Source organism: Maylandia zebra, linkage group LG22 (assembly GCF_041146795.1).
Source record: "Maylandia zebra isolate NMK-2024a linkage group LG22, Mzebra_GT3a, whole genome shotgun sequence".
Taxonomy (NCBI): Eukaryota; Metazoa; Chordata; class Actinopteri; order Cichliformes; family Cichlidae; genus Maylandia; species Maylandia zebra.
In genome coordinates, this window is record NC_135187.1 from 11,480,773 (window position 1) to 11,495,264 (window position 14,492).

At 39.9% G+C, this 14,492-nt stretch overlaps 2 protein-coding genes across 4 annotated transcripts in view; one reads left to right on the top strand and one right to left on the bottom strand.

Annotated features, from left to right (window-relative positions):
- The first annotated feature begins 1,150 nt into the window (after positions 1 to 1,150).
- On the top strand, positions 1,151 to 6,469 carry zgc:114119 (Mediator of RNA polymerase II transcription subunit 30-like). Its single transcript, XM_004548936.3, has 5 exons — positions 1,151 to 1,336; positions 1,603 to 1,848; positions 4,058 to 4,216; positions 4,386 to 4,475; positions 5,507 to 6,469. Exons 2-5 carry the CDS (start codon positions 1,615 to 1,617, stop codon positions 5,600 to 5,602), a joined length of 579 nt encoding a protein of 192 aa, XP_004548993.1. The 5' UTR covers positions 1,151 to 1,336; positions 1,603 to 1,614; the 3' UTR covers positions 5,603 to 6,469.
- A 1,749-nt stretch (positions 6,470 to 8,218) lies between these two features.
- The window catches only part of ext1c (exostoses (multiple) 1c), an 84,558-nt gene continuing 78,284 nt past the window's right edge, over positions 8,219 to 14,492 (bottom strand). For all 3 annotated transcript variants that reach the window (XM_004548937.3, XM_023155370.3, XM_012918645.4), the window contains exons 8-12: positions 13,006 to 13,101; positions 12,519 to 12,605; positions 12,241 to 12,401; positions 9,053 to 9,224; positions 8,219 to 8,949 (exon numbers count right to left, since the gene is read on the bottom strand). In XM_004548937.3, coding sequence (XP_004548994.1) covers positions 8,764 to 8,949; positions 9,053 to 9,224; positions 12,241 to 12,401; positions 12,519 to 12,605; positions 13,006 to 13,101 — 702 coding nt within the window. In that variant the 3' untranslated portion in view covers positions 8,219 to 8,763. The remainder of the gene's footprint in view (positions 8,950 to 9,052; positions 9,225 to 12,240; positions 12,402 to 12,518; positions 12,606 to 13,005; positions 13,102 to 14,492) is intronic.

Sequence of the window (14,492 nt, forward strand, 5' to 3'; positions counted from 1 at the left end):
CGGAGGAACTACCCACAGCTCATGACCATAGGTGGGGGTAGGGATGCAGATCGACTGGTAAATTGAGAGCTGGGTCCTGGGTGAAGGACCAGACAAAGAAAGATACAGAAGACGCCTATGAGTAGAACATCAAGGGAACAGTTCACCCTGCCCGGGATAGGGTTACCGGGACCCTACCTTGGAGGCCGGAGCGGGGGCCGTGGAAGACTGATCCCCAGCCACCAAGACTTATCTATTTCCTTAAGTTATAAAATCCTTGTAGATATAACTATTCAAAAATAAATAAATACTTGAAACCATCATTGACACACCTTAAGTGTGAGTGAAAATTTGTAAACCACCAATTTGATTTACTGACTTCAGTTTCCATTAAATTAAAAAAAAGACTATTTTGATTAAGACATTAATTGATTGTTTTTTTTTTTACTGTAAATATACTTTAAAAAACAAACAAACATTGCAAACAGAAGAAAAAAACTAATAGGGGAAAAATATTAATGACTATCTGTATATACCACATAATTTACATGCTTGAAAAGGAGTAGGATGAAGTTTAAACTTCTTTACTAACACGCTGACTCTTTGCGGCTATAAAACAGTAATATACATAGGACATTTAAATCAATATGACCACACGTTCAATAAGGCTTTGCATATACCCTATTATAAATAGATGATCATTTTATAGCTGTCTTTCTAATAAGTAACTAGATGGCTATCATATAATATTGAAATTACATTATTGCTGTTTTTGAATGGGCAATTGTATTTACTGCATACTTAAATTTTCCCTTTTACATACATCCAGTGTATGGTCTTGTTACATTTTACATGCAAAATATGCATGTAATGTGTGCTTTAGAATTAAATTGAATTAATTTTAATATCATGCTTGAGTAATGTCAATCCAACACTAACATTTTCTATGATGAAATTAGTGGCATTTGATGAAAAGTGATGACTTTTAATGTGTTTTTCTCTCTATGTTTTTTACAGTTTTATATTTAATAGTGCGAATGAAAAACAAATGTATATTTTTACACTATAGTATATATAGTATATAGCTAAAATTGTTTTGTTCTTTTACAGCTGATGTTTACAGTACCTTCAGGTATATCCGCGTCTACTGTCGCCATCTAGCGGTGGGAGAATTAATCCCATTTTTATGCCCGGAAGTGATGCATTAACGTGCTGTGCTTTCTGAAAGAAATCAATGGAAGGGTGCCAGTGATCATGCTTTATTTAAAATAATAAATAACTAGGCCCTTTTTCGCAAAGGCTGCATCATCTGGGAAACATCTGTACAACATTCAGCCAAAAGACGGTTTGAACTTGGGTAAGTAGCTTTTTGCACAGCCCGTTGCTAACTAGTTAGCTTAATTTGCTTGAGCTAGCATGTTTAGCCAGTAAGTTAAGTTTCCCTCCCTCGTCTCCATTGAGAGTACATTTTTAAGGAGTTTCCTGCTTTCTTAAATATGATCTCGAAACGTCTGTAGTTTCTCTAATAAGCTTAAATTTGAGCATACATCCTTGCTGTGTTGAGAAAACGTATATTTACGCTAATAGAACATCACCTTTGTCTTGTACCATCGTACCCCGCAGATTTGTGTGGATATGGCAGCTTCTTTACCTCAGAAGCCAGGGATGGCAGGGATGCCCTCACAGCAGCAGCAGCAGCCTCCTCATCTGCCCCCCGGTGCTGCCCCAAGTGCAGGTCAGCAGCCCATGCCTCCTCAGGGAGCCCTTAGGGAGATCTCCCCGGTGTTCCTCTGCAGGATCGGACAGGAGACTGTACAAGATATTGTCACACGCACTATGGAGATCTTCCAGATTACACGAGCCACACAGGTAAGGGACACGAGGCTCATGCTTAGCAGCAGGAACTGTTTTCTTGTTGTTAGTGTCTGGGACTTGATATCAAAATAACGATATTGTCGCATACCTATATGTAATATGAGTATAACACACTTACCTATATTCTTGCCCACTCACATATTCAGCTTTGTTTATGGGTGTATCATTAGCAGACTAATATTTCTTACTGTTAGTTTCTCATTCATCTTCTCAGTTCAGCTGCTCTTCTGAGGGGTCACTACAGCCTCCATCTCTCTCTCTGACATCCTCTTCTGTCACACTAACCATCTTCATGTCCCCTTCACTACATTCATGAATCTTCTCCTTTTTTCCTCATTTCCTCTGGCCTAGCAGCTCCATTTTCAGCAATCTTTGTCGAGTATATCCATTATTCCTATCTGCACATTTTCCAGCCATCTTAGTCTTCCCTCTCTAGCACTCAATCTGAGCCATCCGTCTGATTACATTCCTAATGAAACTCTTAATCTTAACCTTGCAGTCTCGTGTCTCTTTCAGGTTGCACCTTCTGGTTAAATGTAGTCCGCCTGTATGCATCTTCCTCATTTCTTATATGTCACCCTGTGTTCTTCTGTCTTCTTGAAATATGATACGTCCTTATCAAATCTATTTCCATCACCCATATGTCTATTGCCTGCTCCTATCGCCAGTCTCTTACACTCTGACTGTGCTTACGGTCTTATCCAAATTACTCTGGTTTTTTTCTTCTAACTGACATCCAACGTGTAGTGAACAAATTCAACATCACCTATTTGATTCCCAGCTTCAATCCTGTATGACACACTCTTCGCTTCCACATTTGAGTATATCTATAATTTCTCAGGCATGGCTTTCTTCCCACCTGGTCTCATTCTCTCTATCATACCAGCCAGCTGTCTCCTTTTACCAGCCTTTGTCCCAGCTCTCACCTCTGCACTCCTGCCTGTTAAGTTCTCATATTGACTTAAAGTCCAAAACTACAACTGTAACGATCGTTTTTAATATTTATTTAATCTGAACGACTTTTGAAAACTCAATCAAGTGCAGCTTCAGGTTCCTCATACCATTTATAAATAACATTCGTTTTGTTTTTTAAATTAAGGATTACGTTTATTTAAGTTTATTTATTGTCTAATAGAAGAGAAAAAACAATGTCTTAGATTAAAAAAAGAAAAAAAGAAAAACAACAACTGCTCCAACTAACTAGCTATTGGCAACAATTAAAATAAAAAGTGGGTCATTGGAGTGTGAACACAAGGCTCTGTGAATGCCAATTTGGTGACCTCAATGACACTATCAGGGCACCAATTTGACCTCCCCCTGGTGGACTTAATGTACACTATGTAAAACTATTATTAGATCAAGCTTTTGGCCATAATCTCCAGAACTGTCCGTGCCCTCGTCTGTAAGTGTGTAATCCGGGCATCAGCCAATTAAAATCCACACTTCTCAGACAACAGCGCCTCTCACATTTGGGTCCTTACAGTACTGGTGAGCCCTTCCTTGGAACCTTTGTACATTTGGCATTTTAACAGAAAATTCAAATGACTGCAGGTTTACTGACTGATTAGTTCAATAATTACCTGCTGAGTCACCAGTCTGCAGTTTTAGATGGGCAGCACGGACGGTTACTCATATTTTACTGCTACCAAAAATTGCAGTTATTGTTATATTAGCATTATTTCTTTAGCTTAAGTGCAGCAAATTGCACCAGCAGCTCTGGTGTATGTGTGGCTGTTAACTGAGTGGGCGGTATTTATGTGGCTAAAGTGGTTCCACTGTTCCCTGTCAGTCTCAATTTGGCCCGTCTTCTTTTCTGGCATATCTGCTCGGCTTGCCTGTCAGCATCCCTCGTACCCATCCTCCCATCTCCATTTGATCCGTGTTACCAAATGCGCCTCTGTGTTTTTCAGTGTAGTGCTGACTTCTAAAGCTTGTTCTTGCCTATTAAGGTGACCCCCCCCCCCCCCCCCTTTTTTTTTTTTTAAACCCGTGCAGCTCAGAGAAGAGGAACACTATGGTTTTGTGTTGCCATTGCTATTACTTGGTTTTGAAAAATGATTGTCTACATGTCCAATGTACATGCAGTCATTTACATTGCCTGACACTGTCAGCATTTTTATTTGCATTACACTGCTGTATTTAGAAATAGAAGTGTAATTATTCCAAATGATTTCATGTTATCTATTGTGTGTTTTTGATTCAGCTTCCTAATGGGGTGACTCAGAGCCAGGCAACGTATCAGGACCGCTTTGGGAAGCTCCAGGAACACCTTCGGCAGCTCACTCTGCTCTTCAAAAAACTCCGACTGCTGTATGAACGCTGTGTGGAAATGACCTCTGACCTGAAGGAGGGACCAGCTGAGGTTAGAGAAGACCTTTGCTGACCCCCCCCAAAAAAAGAAAAACAAACAAACATTTTTTCAATTACTACTATATAACTACTGTAGAACTATGTTCTTTCTTTATGTCTGATTTGATAATGAGAAAAAAAAATGCAATTTTAATCGTGATTTACCTCGGCTGTGTGTTCAGCTTGTGCCGTACGCTGGAGAGGAGCTGGTTTCTGTCAGAGTGGAGCCCTGCAGTCCTGCTGTCATCCAGGAAAGAAACGAGGTCCTAGAGGTGGGTTTCTGTAATGTTCTTGTCACCTCGGGAAACCATCAGCAGTGACGGGGCCTTTTTTTGGGGGGGTTAAGTTAAAATAAAATAAATAAAAAAGCAGTACACACAGAATTTCAAGTCCAGGATTTAGAGACTTGTTGAAAACGTACGTGTTGGTGCCAGCAAAGTCAGTGTTACCTTTTGTTTTTAAATGGTGCATTATCCCAGTTTAAACATTTGATACGTTTTTTCTGCACTATTGTGAATTGTTATGGGTTCGTGAGATTTGCAAATAATTCTGTAATAATTAATAATAATTGGTCTTGAAATTGATAACTTCCCACTGCTAAAAGGGACATCTTTTAGTGCCTTGTTTTCTCTGACCAACAGCCAGGATATCTATTACCGTCACTTTATGACACAAAACAGGAAATCCTAAACGTGCAGAAAACATCATTAGCTACTAAGAAAGAAAAAGGGTTGGCAACAAACGTTATGCCAGTTCATTGACTTATTGCTGCAGCTTTTCTTGAAATGGATTCAACATATGAATCAATTAATTTCTCATATATTGTTTGGTGTTCCACAGTTTATTATATATTTTAATAATTGGGGACAGTGTTACTTAGCTATGCTGAAATGAGCAGAATAAAGTCCCTTTCAAATTCCTCTAGGTGGCAGTACTGACACAGGCTAAAGTAGCATCTGGATTTTAACTGAAAAACTCTGCATTATTTACTCATTCTGAATTAGGGTGTTGTTTTTTGTTAGAGCTAATATTTCAGTTGGGTTACAAAAATACCTTCAGGGAGCCAGTGGCAAAACACTGGAAAATTCTGCCTGAGGCTGAGAGGACTGTTGGCTTTAGCATCAGCACCAGTAGAAAAGTATTTTTCCTCCAGGTGTGAGGCAGTGTCAGCATCACTTGTTAATATGTGATTAGCTATTTCCTTCCCGGATTGCTTATATGTATAAGGTTGTAACAGGCAATGGTTAAAGTCCACGTGTTCTGCAGAGTTTAACTAATGGCCAAATGTCTTGTTGTTATACAGAAATTGCGCCAGAAGAACCAGGAGATGAAGGTTCTGATGGACCAGATGAGGAACCTTCTGTGGGACATCAATGCTATGCTGACACTTAGAAAATGATGGCTCTGAATGAGACTTGCGCACTTGTTTCTTAGCTCTGCACTCCTCTGCGGGTGAAGGAACTTTAAGACGGCAAAGACCAGGTGAAATAAGGGAACTTCTGTAGGATTTATGGGACCTTCCGCCTACTCTGAGCTGGCACTTCATCACTGAAACTCATAATTTACTTGCACCTTTTCATCTAAGAGCCCGTGTTGTTTGTTGTATTGGAGCCGATAAGAGGGAAATCATAAACAAGGCAGGAATAAGGTATCGAGTCAAAGCCAAAAACAGGATAAGCTGACACACATTCTAACAGTCATCCTCTTCTTTTGTATGAGGCAGCTGATAACCCAATTTTCATTTGGAAAGTGCTCTGCAACTGTTTTGTAACTACTTAAATAAGTTATAGACTTTTGTTCAAACTGATGAAATAATAAGTTGGAACCTGGATGGCCTCAGGTAACAAAAAGCACAGAAGAGAAAGAAGCCTAAACTGCCTATTCATGGTGTTCTGCCTCCAGGTGCTGACTTGACACCAGACAGACTTGAATTCATTGCAGGTAATTCTTCCACAAAGCACAGAAGCTGATCTGATATGTTTGTTTACAATAAGAACAATTGCCCATATTTGTGCTCTGTCAGTTGTAAAACACTGTGGGTTCAGAATTCCAATCGGCCCTTTGGCAGCTATGTATCTCAGGTGCTTTGTACATAAGTGTGTGCATGTGCTTAATGAGATTAGCTTCCTGAGTGCTACACATCACACCTGTTTGCCCTGAGGGTGTTGAGACTTGCTTACCTGTGAATTTATTTTTGTAAACTGTACTACAAATGGTTGGTGTACTGGGTATTTGTTTTTTAATAAACTTCTTTTTTTGAAACAAACGGTCTGAATATATATTTTAAAGTCCTGCTTCTAAATCCAGGACGGGCCCACTCAGACTGAAGTATTAGCTCCATAGTGTCAGTCTCAACCCTGAGGGTGGATGTAGGAATGCATGATCTCCCTCACAATTGAGATGATGTATAAGTACATCAAAGTACATCCACCTACTTGTAATGATGCACACTCTGACCTTAACCTTCTGTATTCGTCTTTCTTTACACAGCAGCAGCTCTTTTGTGTAGTTTGCCTACATTACAACAAAGAGCCAGTCATTCTCTTTCTCAGTCATGTCGGATGCTATCGAACCACACTTTCGATTCCTGTGATTGTGCTTAGTATAATACTCTTTAGTAATTTATTTTTTAAGGAAACTCATCCTGTCCCAAATGGGTTTTCTATATTTAATTTTACTTTACCTTTGTAGTGGAATTGTACCTGCCACAATACACATTTTCAGTGTATCCATCACACAGCAAATTTTGCTCGACCCCATTTGGCCTTCAAAACTGCCCTTATTCTTCATGGCATAGATTTAATAATGGGCTGGAAACATTCCTCAGATTTTGGCCCATTCATGATCTGAATCCCCCGTTCCACCTCATCACAAAGATGCTCTGGTGACTGTAGAGGCTATTTGAGTACAGTGAGGTCACTGTCATGTAAAATAAGCCTTTTTGAGATTATTTGAGCTTTGTGGATGGACATGGACAGCAGTAATATCCAGATGGACTGCCATGTTTAATTGATGCTCAGTTGGAGTTTTACCAGCAGCATCGGCCTGAACTGTTGATACAAGGCAGGATGGATCATGCTTTTTTTCAGTCTGGTAAGCTCATGTGAACTATAATAATAATAATAATAATAATAATGGATTGCATTTATATATCGCTTTTTGAGACCCTCATAAACTTAGTTCTTAGTTGACAAGAGTAGCGCCACGTGTTGTCTTCGGCTGCTGTAGCCAATCTGATTCAAGGTTTGATGTGTTGTGCATTCAGAGAAGCTCTTCTCGATATCTTGGTTGTAGAGAACGGCTGAGTTGGCTTTCTAGCAGCTCATTCTCCTCTGACATCAACAGGGTATTTTCACACACTGACCTGGCGCTCTCCGTTCTTCTAAAGATGGTTGTATGGGAAAATCCCAGTAAACCTTCAGTTTCTGGAGTTCTCAGACCAACCCGTCTGGCGCCAACAACCATCCCACGTTCAGAGTTACTTAACTCACCTTTTTTCCCAACTCTGATTTTCAGGTTGCCTCAAACACATTTACTTGCCTAAGTTCACCGAGTTTTACTAGGTTTGGCATCACCATCCAGCAATTAGTCTGTCTTTTGCTCTGCATGACAAACATTTATCTGCATATATTCAAAATAAATGCCAACTTGGACTGCAAATGATAAATCCACTGGAACAAAGATTTTGGCTGTTTTCCTACAGATTTCGCTTATTCATTTAAAGGTAGTATTCATAATGATTAGTTGATTTCTATTTTTTGTGTGTTTTTCAAGAAACTGCTTGACAGTGTGATCTTCAGCAGTGTAACCAGAACTACATGATTCTTTTTATACGTTTGTAGCATAACTGGATGAAAGACAGACATGCCACAGCAGCCTCCCTGATTTCCTATCTTTGTTGCTTGTACCTTAAATTACAAGATGAACTTTGCCTCTGCTGGAAACGTGGCCACACACTATGTGTTTGGCAATTATGGGACAAAATATGTGAACATTCTGCAGCACGAGTCCAGAGTTTGCATTTATAAATCACTTTATTGGTCTTACAGTTAGCATTTTAATGTGAAATGATCTGTTTCCTTGGCAACAGTAACATGGAGACAGATGTTGCCAGCTGGAGTGCATGGCACCGATACCAGTCCCTTGGGTGCTCCTGGCATGAGATAGTCATTCTCTCCTTGTTGCCACTGCAGTAGCACTGACATTTGAAGTGTTCACAAATGTTCCTTTTTTGACTATTTTAATTGTCCTTTCTCAGCGACAGGGCCAATCACAAGGACTATTTTAAGGCCCCAAATTTCTCAAGATTCATGGAGGTTGGAGAAGCATTTGAAGTACTTTTTATAGACTCCTTTCTCTTAAGCTCTTTATATAGTTCAGATCTCCTTGGGTCTTTCTTGATGATTGTCCATGTCACCAATGGACCTCGGTGCCTTTTTGTCCACTTCCCATGCATGAAAGACATGTCTTGAACTTTCTGTTACTTAGTAGCCATATTTGTCTGTCCAAAATGGCTCGAAACATGACTTCAACGCTCTCTAGTCTTTTTGTCCAGAAATGTTAGGCCCTCTCCAGGTCTTTGTACTTCTTGCGTAGGACGGACACTTGATCTTTGAAGAGAACGGGGTCCAGGCGAAACTGAGAATGCACCAGGGGCATGTAGCCAAACCAGTTGGCAAAGGAGTTGACGCACTCTTGCCTCTGGTTGAAGTGTTCAGGGTTGGCCCAAGGGACGCTCTTCGTACCCTGGGAGTAGAACAGGCACATGCTATTTAGCATCCAATCTTGTTCTAACAACCAAGTCAAGAGACTCCAGAGAGTATTACTTTGAAGACAATTCGGTACCTACCTGTGGACTGGGGAGCTCCTTGTACTGCTTCCTTTGAGCCACTTTGATCGGCGGCTGGTGAGTCACAGCAGAGACCAGGAAGTTCATAAGGATGTCCTCACAGTTGGAGGTGCGATCCACCAGAGTCCGCAGAGACTGAGGCAGGTAGTGAGTGAACAGGTAGTGGTAGTACCTGTGGGGAAGTTGAGAGTGTCACATAAACATACAATATTCATTGTATTCTTAAAGCCAGCAGGCAATGGTGCTTTATATAAAAGAGATATGTTTAAAAAACCCCATCTGACAAAGATATGCTGCCACTTCTTCCGCCAATGTGCTCTACCTGTCTCGCTTTCAGTAGCTCTAATGATAGTTTTAGCCTCTCATACCTACACTCATCATACTGTAAATTTCTTTAGACAAGGGCCTCATCTAACCTAAAATAAAAATGTAACATAACATGATTAACTGGAGGTCAAGCAACCATCTGTTAGCAGGCTCGGTGACCTCTACAGAGTAGATGGTGTGATGTATGCTGATAATATGTATCTAGGACAAGTTGATTTCTCCGCCGAGTGAGATTTAAGCTTTAAGGTGCCCAGCCGACTAAACTCCACTGATGCAATGCATATGTTCTTCAATATCAGTTTTAGGTGTATAGCGCTTTCAATTTACTTATCATTATATTTTCAGACTAAGCAACTGTCACTCTATTTTTTTAAAGAAGGTTTAATTGTGCTTCACAACCAAAATTGGCCACATTTATCTCTATGTAAGTTGCTGCCGTGGAGTCTCGGCGCGCCGTCAGATCAGTTTACTAATATGATATGCAGTAAAAATGAGATGAAGACTAAATTATCCATTCCCCCACTGAGCGAGTCGTGTTTTATAGGCTCACTATTCATTGGTATTTTTCTGTTTAAGCAGTAAAACGGGTTATTAAAGTTGGCACTGATGTGTCTATAGGCTTTAGAGATTCAAATTAGCACGACAAAAACGTGTTTTTATTAAGTCTGCTGACAATAATGACCACATTGTCTCAAAATGTCACAAGGTTTCAACACCTTTTAAAGTACCCTGTCTGTGGTGTAATTACATTCTCATTGTATAAGAACTCCCATCCCTCTCCCATAGCACATAATCGACTTCGTGCTTTTCGAATTAATCAAACTGCTTGAAGTAATCCCTGAGTAATTCACTCTTGCCTTCTTTTTTTCCCCCTCCCGCTCACACAAATACATAATTATTCTTGATGCCTTTTCTTTCTGTTTGATTGTCCCTTATTGCTCATCATGTTGATATTTGTGCCATTATGTTCGGAGCTGCTAGAGTTCAAGTTCTCCCTTGCTCTCAGTTTTTAATCTTTGAAGCAGTCTGTTTTGAGAAGTTAATGTCTGTTCTGTATTAGTTTGTCAAATGTTGCAGTTATTATAGACGAATATATCAAACACATTAAAAAGTCTCAGTACACCCTGGAAAAATGAACAAACTTTTAAATTTAGCCATTTGTAGGAGCTCCTGTTTTCCTGTAGCTGCTTATGGAGCTTACACAACAGTAAGAACTTCATTTTTAACCATTGCCTCCTACAAAGCTGACTCAGTTTGTTAACATTTCTGGGATGTATGGACTGAACAGCCCTCTTCAGGTCTTGCCATAACCTCTCAGTTGAGAACTCAGCAATTCCATAACAACGATCTTCTACCTTTTCAACCATTCTTTTGCTGACTATACTATGAGCTTGCATTTTAAGGTCATGGACTCCTGCCCTGATAGTCTCATTTACAAAAAAAAATAAATTGATAATTCTTAAATTCATTGTTTGAATTCAGCAATTGCACGGCACTCAATCCCAGAGGGAGCAAAACAGCCCCAAACCATGCTCCCATGAGATTTTGTTGTTTTCCTTCCTTTAAACATATGTTGTTGTCAAAATGCTTTAAGTTTTGTCTCATCTACTCACACAACCTTCAGGTTTGGTAAACTTGGGATCTGCTGTATTATTTTGTTCTCGAAAAGCATCGTGTCCTTAAATTAAGGCCATTCTATTGAATATCTATTTTCATATAGTGGAAATATGAACAAAGATTTCGTTATGTTGCAAAGATTTCTATGATGGTTTTGCTGTTACCCTTGAGTTTTTCTCCGACCTCTCAGGATTGCATCCTGGTGTGATCTTTTCAAAGACAACTGCAGTGCTAAGAGAATCGATGAACAGCATTATGGGTTGTTATAAAAGATGCTGCAGTAGAGCTAATACTAAAGGGAATAGGAAAAGAAGCACTGAAGCGCCTTCTCTTATCATTTAGGTAATTTGATTAGCTCTAACTATGGCTGCCACCTAATTGTTTCTAAGTCATTTAACTCAGTTAGGAACCTTTGTAGGCAAACCTCCCTTGCAACATTGATATGCCTTATTTATAGAGGACACGCCAACCCACAACCCAATCTCATCTCCTTAATTGAAGCACTTGACTCCAAGTAGGAGAAACTGTCGGCACAAATATGTCTGTGAAGGTTCTCAGTCATCCAGGTCATCGTAGTCAAAGGAGCTTGCAAAGAAAAGCGTCTGGACTTCTTTAAGTTACTTGAAGACGTTTCACCTCTCATCCGAACTGAAGAAGCTTCTCGGATGAGAGGTGAAACGTCTTCAAGTAACTTAAAGAAGTCCAGACGCTTTTCTTTGCAAGCTCCTTTGACTACGATGACCTGGATGACTGAGAACCTTCATAGACATATTGCCGTACATTTTGGGAGGAACACCCTTCAGAACTGAAGAAACTTCTCGGATGAGAGGTGAAACGTCTTCAAGTAACTTAAAGAAGTCCAGATGCTTTTCTTTGCAAGCTCCTTTGACTGTCGGCACAAAGTTTCACATACTTTTTCCAGCATGGATTGGAAAGATTACTCACATCTGTATACATGAAAGTGACATGTCTATAAAGGCGACTGAAGATCAGACCAATTAATGTAGAACTTACAACTCCAATAAAATGTTTTCCTGCTGTTATGTAATAGCAAATTCAAATAATTTTTTTACCACCGGATATGTGAGACAAACCAAGATTTTGCTGGGTGATTCAACTAAAGTGTCTTTTTTCTTCCTTTGAACCTTTAATTAAAAGACTAGTAACCACAAAGAAAGTTTTCAGTTATAAAAAATATGAAACAAATTATTATTCATTATTTTTTCCCTCCTGCGTTCATGCACCTGTGGTAGAAGGCGGCTCCAGTTAGGACAATAGAGTAGTCGTTGGTCCATTTGGAGGTGTAGCCCCAGGCCCGCTTCAGGGGATCCCAGAAGTGGCTTCTGGGAGGATAGCCTACAATCCGCTCAGGGAAGCTCCGCCACACCAAGAAGGCAAAGTTCACCTGCAAGTACAGAAAAGGAAGATTCAGGGTTTTTTTTGTTTAGAAATATTAATTTATTCATGTACAGTATGTGGGCGCTTCTGCTGTATGTATTGTGTGTTGTACATGTCCACACACCTCACTTGTCAGTAGGACCGTATCCTCATCCAGACTCAGCACTGCTTCCGTCTCTATGGCAACATGAGGTAGAAACCGACTGGTGGTCTGCGAGAAAAACAAAGTCACTAGTTTTAGCTCTGGTGCTGTAGCCCGTGGGATGGCTGGCTTGTGCTCTGAGAGATTATGAAATACACTAAATCATGTTGAGTGACTGAGATGGGTGAATCACTATAGGTTTTGCCTTGGGAGGAAGAAAAACGTCTGAAAAGACACACATGGAAGAAGGGTTGAGAAAGTAAATGCTGCACGGATCGGTGGACACGTCAGATAAACACGGATGGTAAGAAAGACCAAAAAAAGAGACATCAAGGCGAAAAATAGATTAGCAGATATAGACAGCGAGTGAGAGACGCATAAACAGACTGAGCAAGCGACAGTTTGTCATTCTGTCACTCAGACGTCACAGCAGGCTACAGCTTGAGTTGTGAGTGGCACTGGCCCTCACCTTCCTCCTGCCATCTGTCACAGTGAGGGGGACAGGCATAGGAGGCCATTTGCTCCGACTGGGTGGCGGTTTCTCGCTGTTCCACAGAATAATGATCTAAAACAGAAGAGAAGTGGAGCTCATGTAAAATGTCGACATATAGATGCATTAGATTGATTAGAAAAGTAGCTGTCATAAATCAGTCAGGGATTTCAGAGGTATGATCCCTCACCCATATGATATCCCATATCTCATATCCCATATGATAGTTTGCTCAATGATAAATTTTCATAGTCTACAGTTGCCTTAGGTACTCAAGTATCCAGACCACTTTAATTTTTGTACTCTTATTCACTTCATATCGGTGAAGTTTAATTTTTGGTGCTCTATGGGGTTTAAGTTTGGCCTTTAACTCAAGAACTACTAGAAACTTGTTCTAAAACCAAGTATGTATGCTTTGGTTTATTGTAATGCTGAGCAGGATTCCTGAGGGGTTTAATACAAATGAAAGTCAACACAGCCAGGCTTTCCCAGCTGATTTGACAAAACCTAAAACTCATTTGGAGATAACCAGTATCACAACAGTGGTTAACAACTTTCTCTTATTAAGTCGGGCTTTCTAGTTCAGGCTCTGTGCAATGTTCATATAAAAAGGTCATATAACTCTTCTTCAACACAAAATGATCCCTATTAGTGCCACATACACGACTAAATATCTACATAAAAATTGTAACAGTAAAATGCAATACTGTTGCAAAAAAGCAAGAGATTAAGGCTGCAAAAAACTGTTATTCTGGTACGTTAGCGCACACAGAGCTAAAAAATAAGCATTTTAATTCAAGTTAATTATTTTAATGGCTGAGTGCACTCCCGATGCTTGTTTTTAAGGTAAGATATGGTTTAACAATGTTTATGTCAAAAAAAAAAAAGTATTCCCGCAGCAGAGAATCTGCATTACACTTAAAATATGGTGCTTTGAACATAACCTGCTCATGACTGCATTGTGTTCAGCATCAGTGATTTATCCAAGTAAAAAGAGAAACTCTTTTGAGAAATATAAAACGCCGATTTTAAGCTTGACGTAGCTTGCTAAACCACTAATCTTACTTTGTAGTTCACCCCTTTGGTCTCAAGTTGCATGTGCTCTTCAGCTGGTTTTCTTCAAGGACATCTCTGTTTTACTCAGAGCAGCTTCTCTTGCAACTTTTAGCTTAAAGACCTGATTGATGATGTGCTCCTGGGGATGGCTGCCCTTTTATTGGCAGATCATTTAATTCCTGCAGAGAACATCTACTGACTTGTTAGAGTGACTGTTGGGTTCCAGGTCACTTTCGCGACCATGGCATTTCTTGCTTGGTTGCACAGTCTGTCCAGATGCACAACTCTATGAAGTGTGGAGACTCATCTTTTTTTCCCCAGCTGCTCAATTTTATAACCTGGTGAGATCTATACTTCACTATAATTTTGCTCTGACATCACTGAATCTTATATATGCACAAACTAAATTA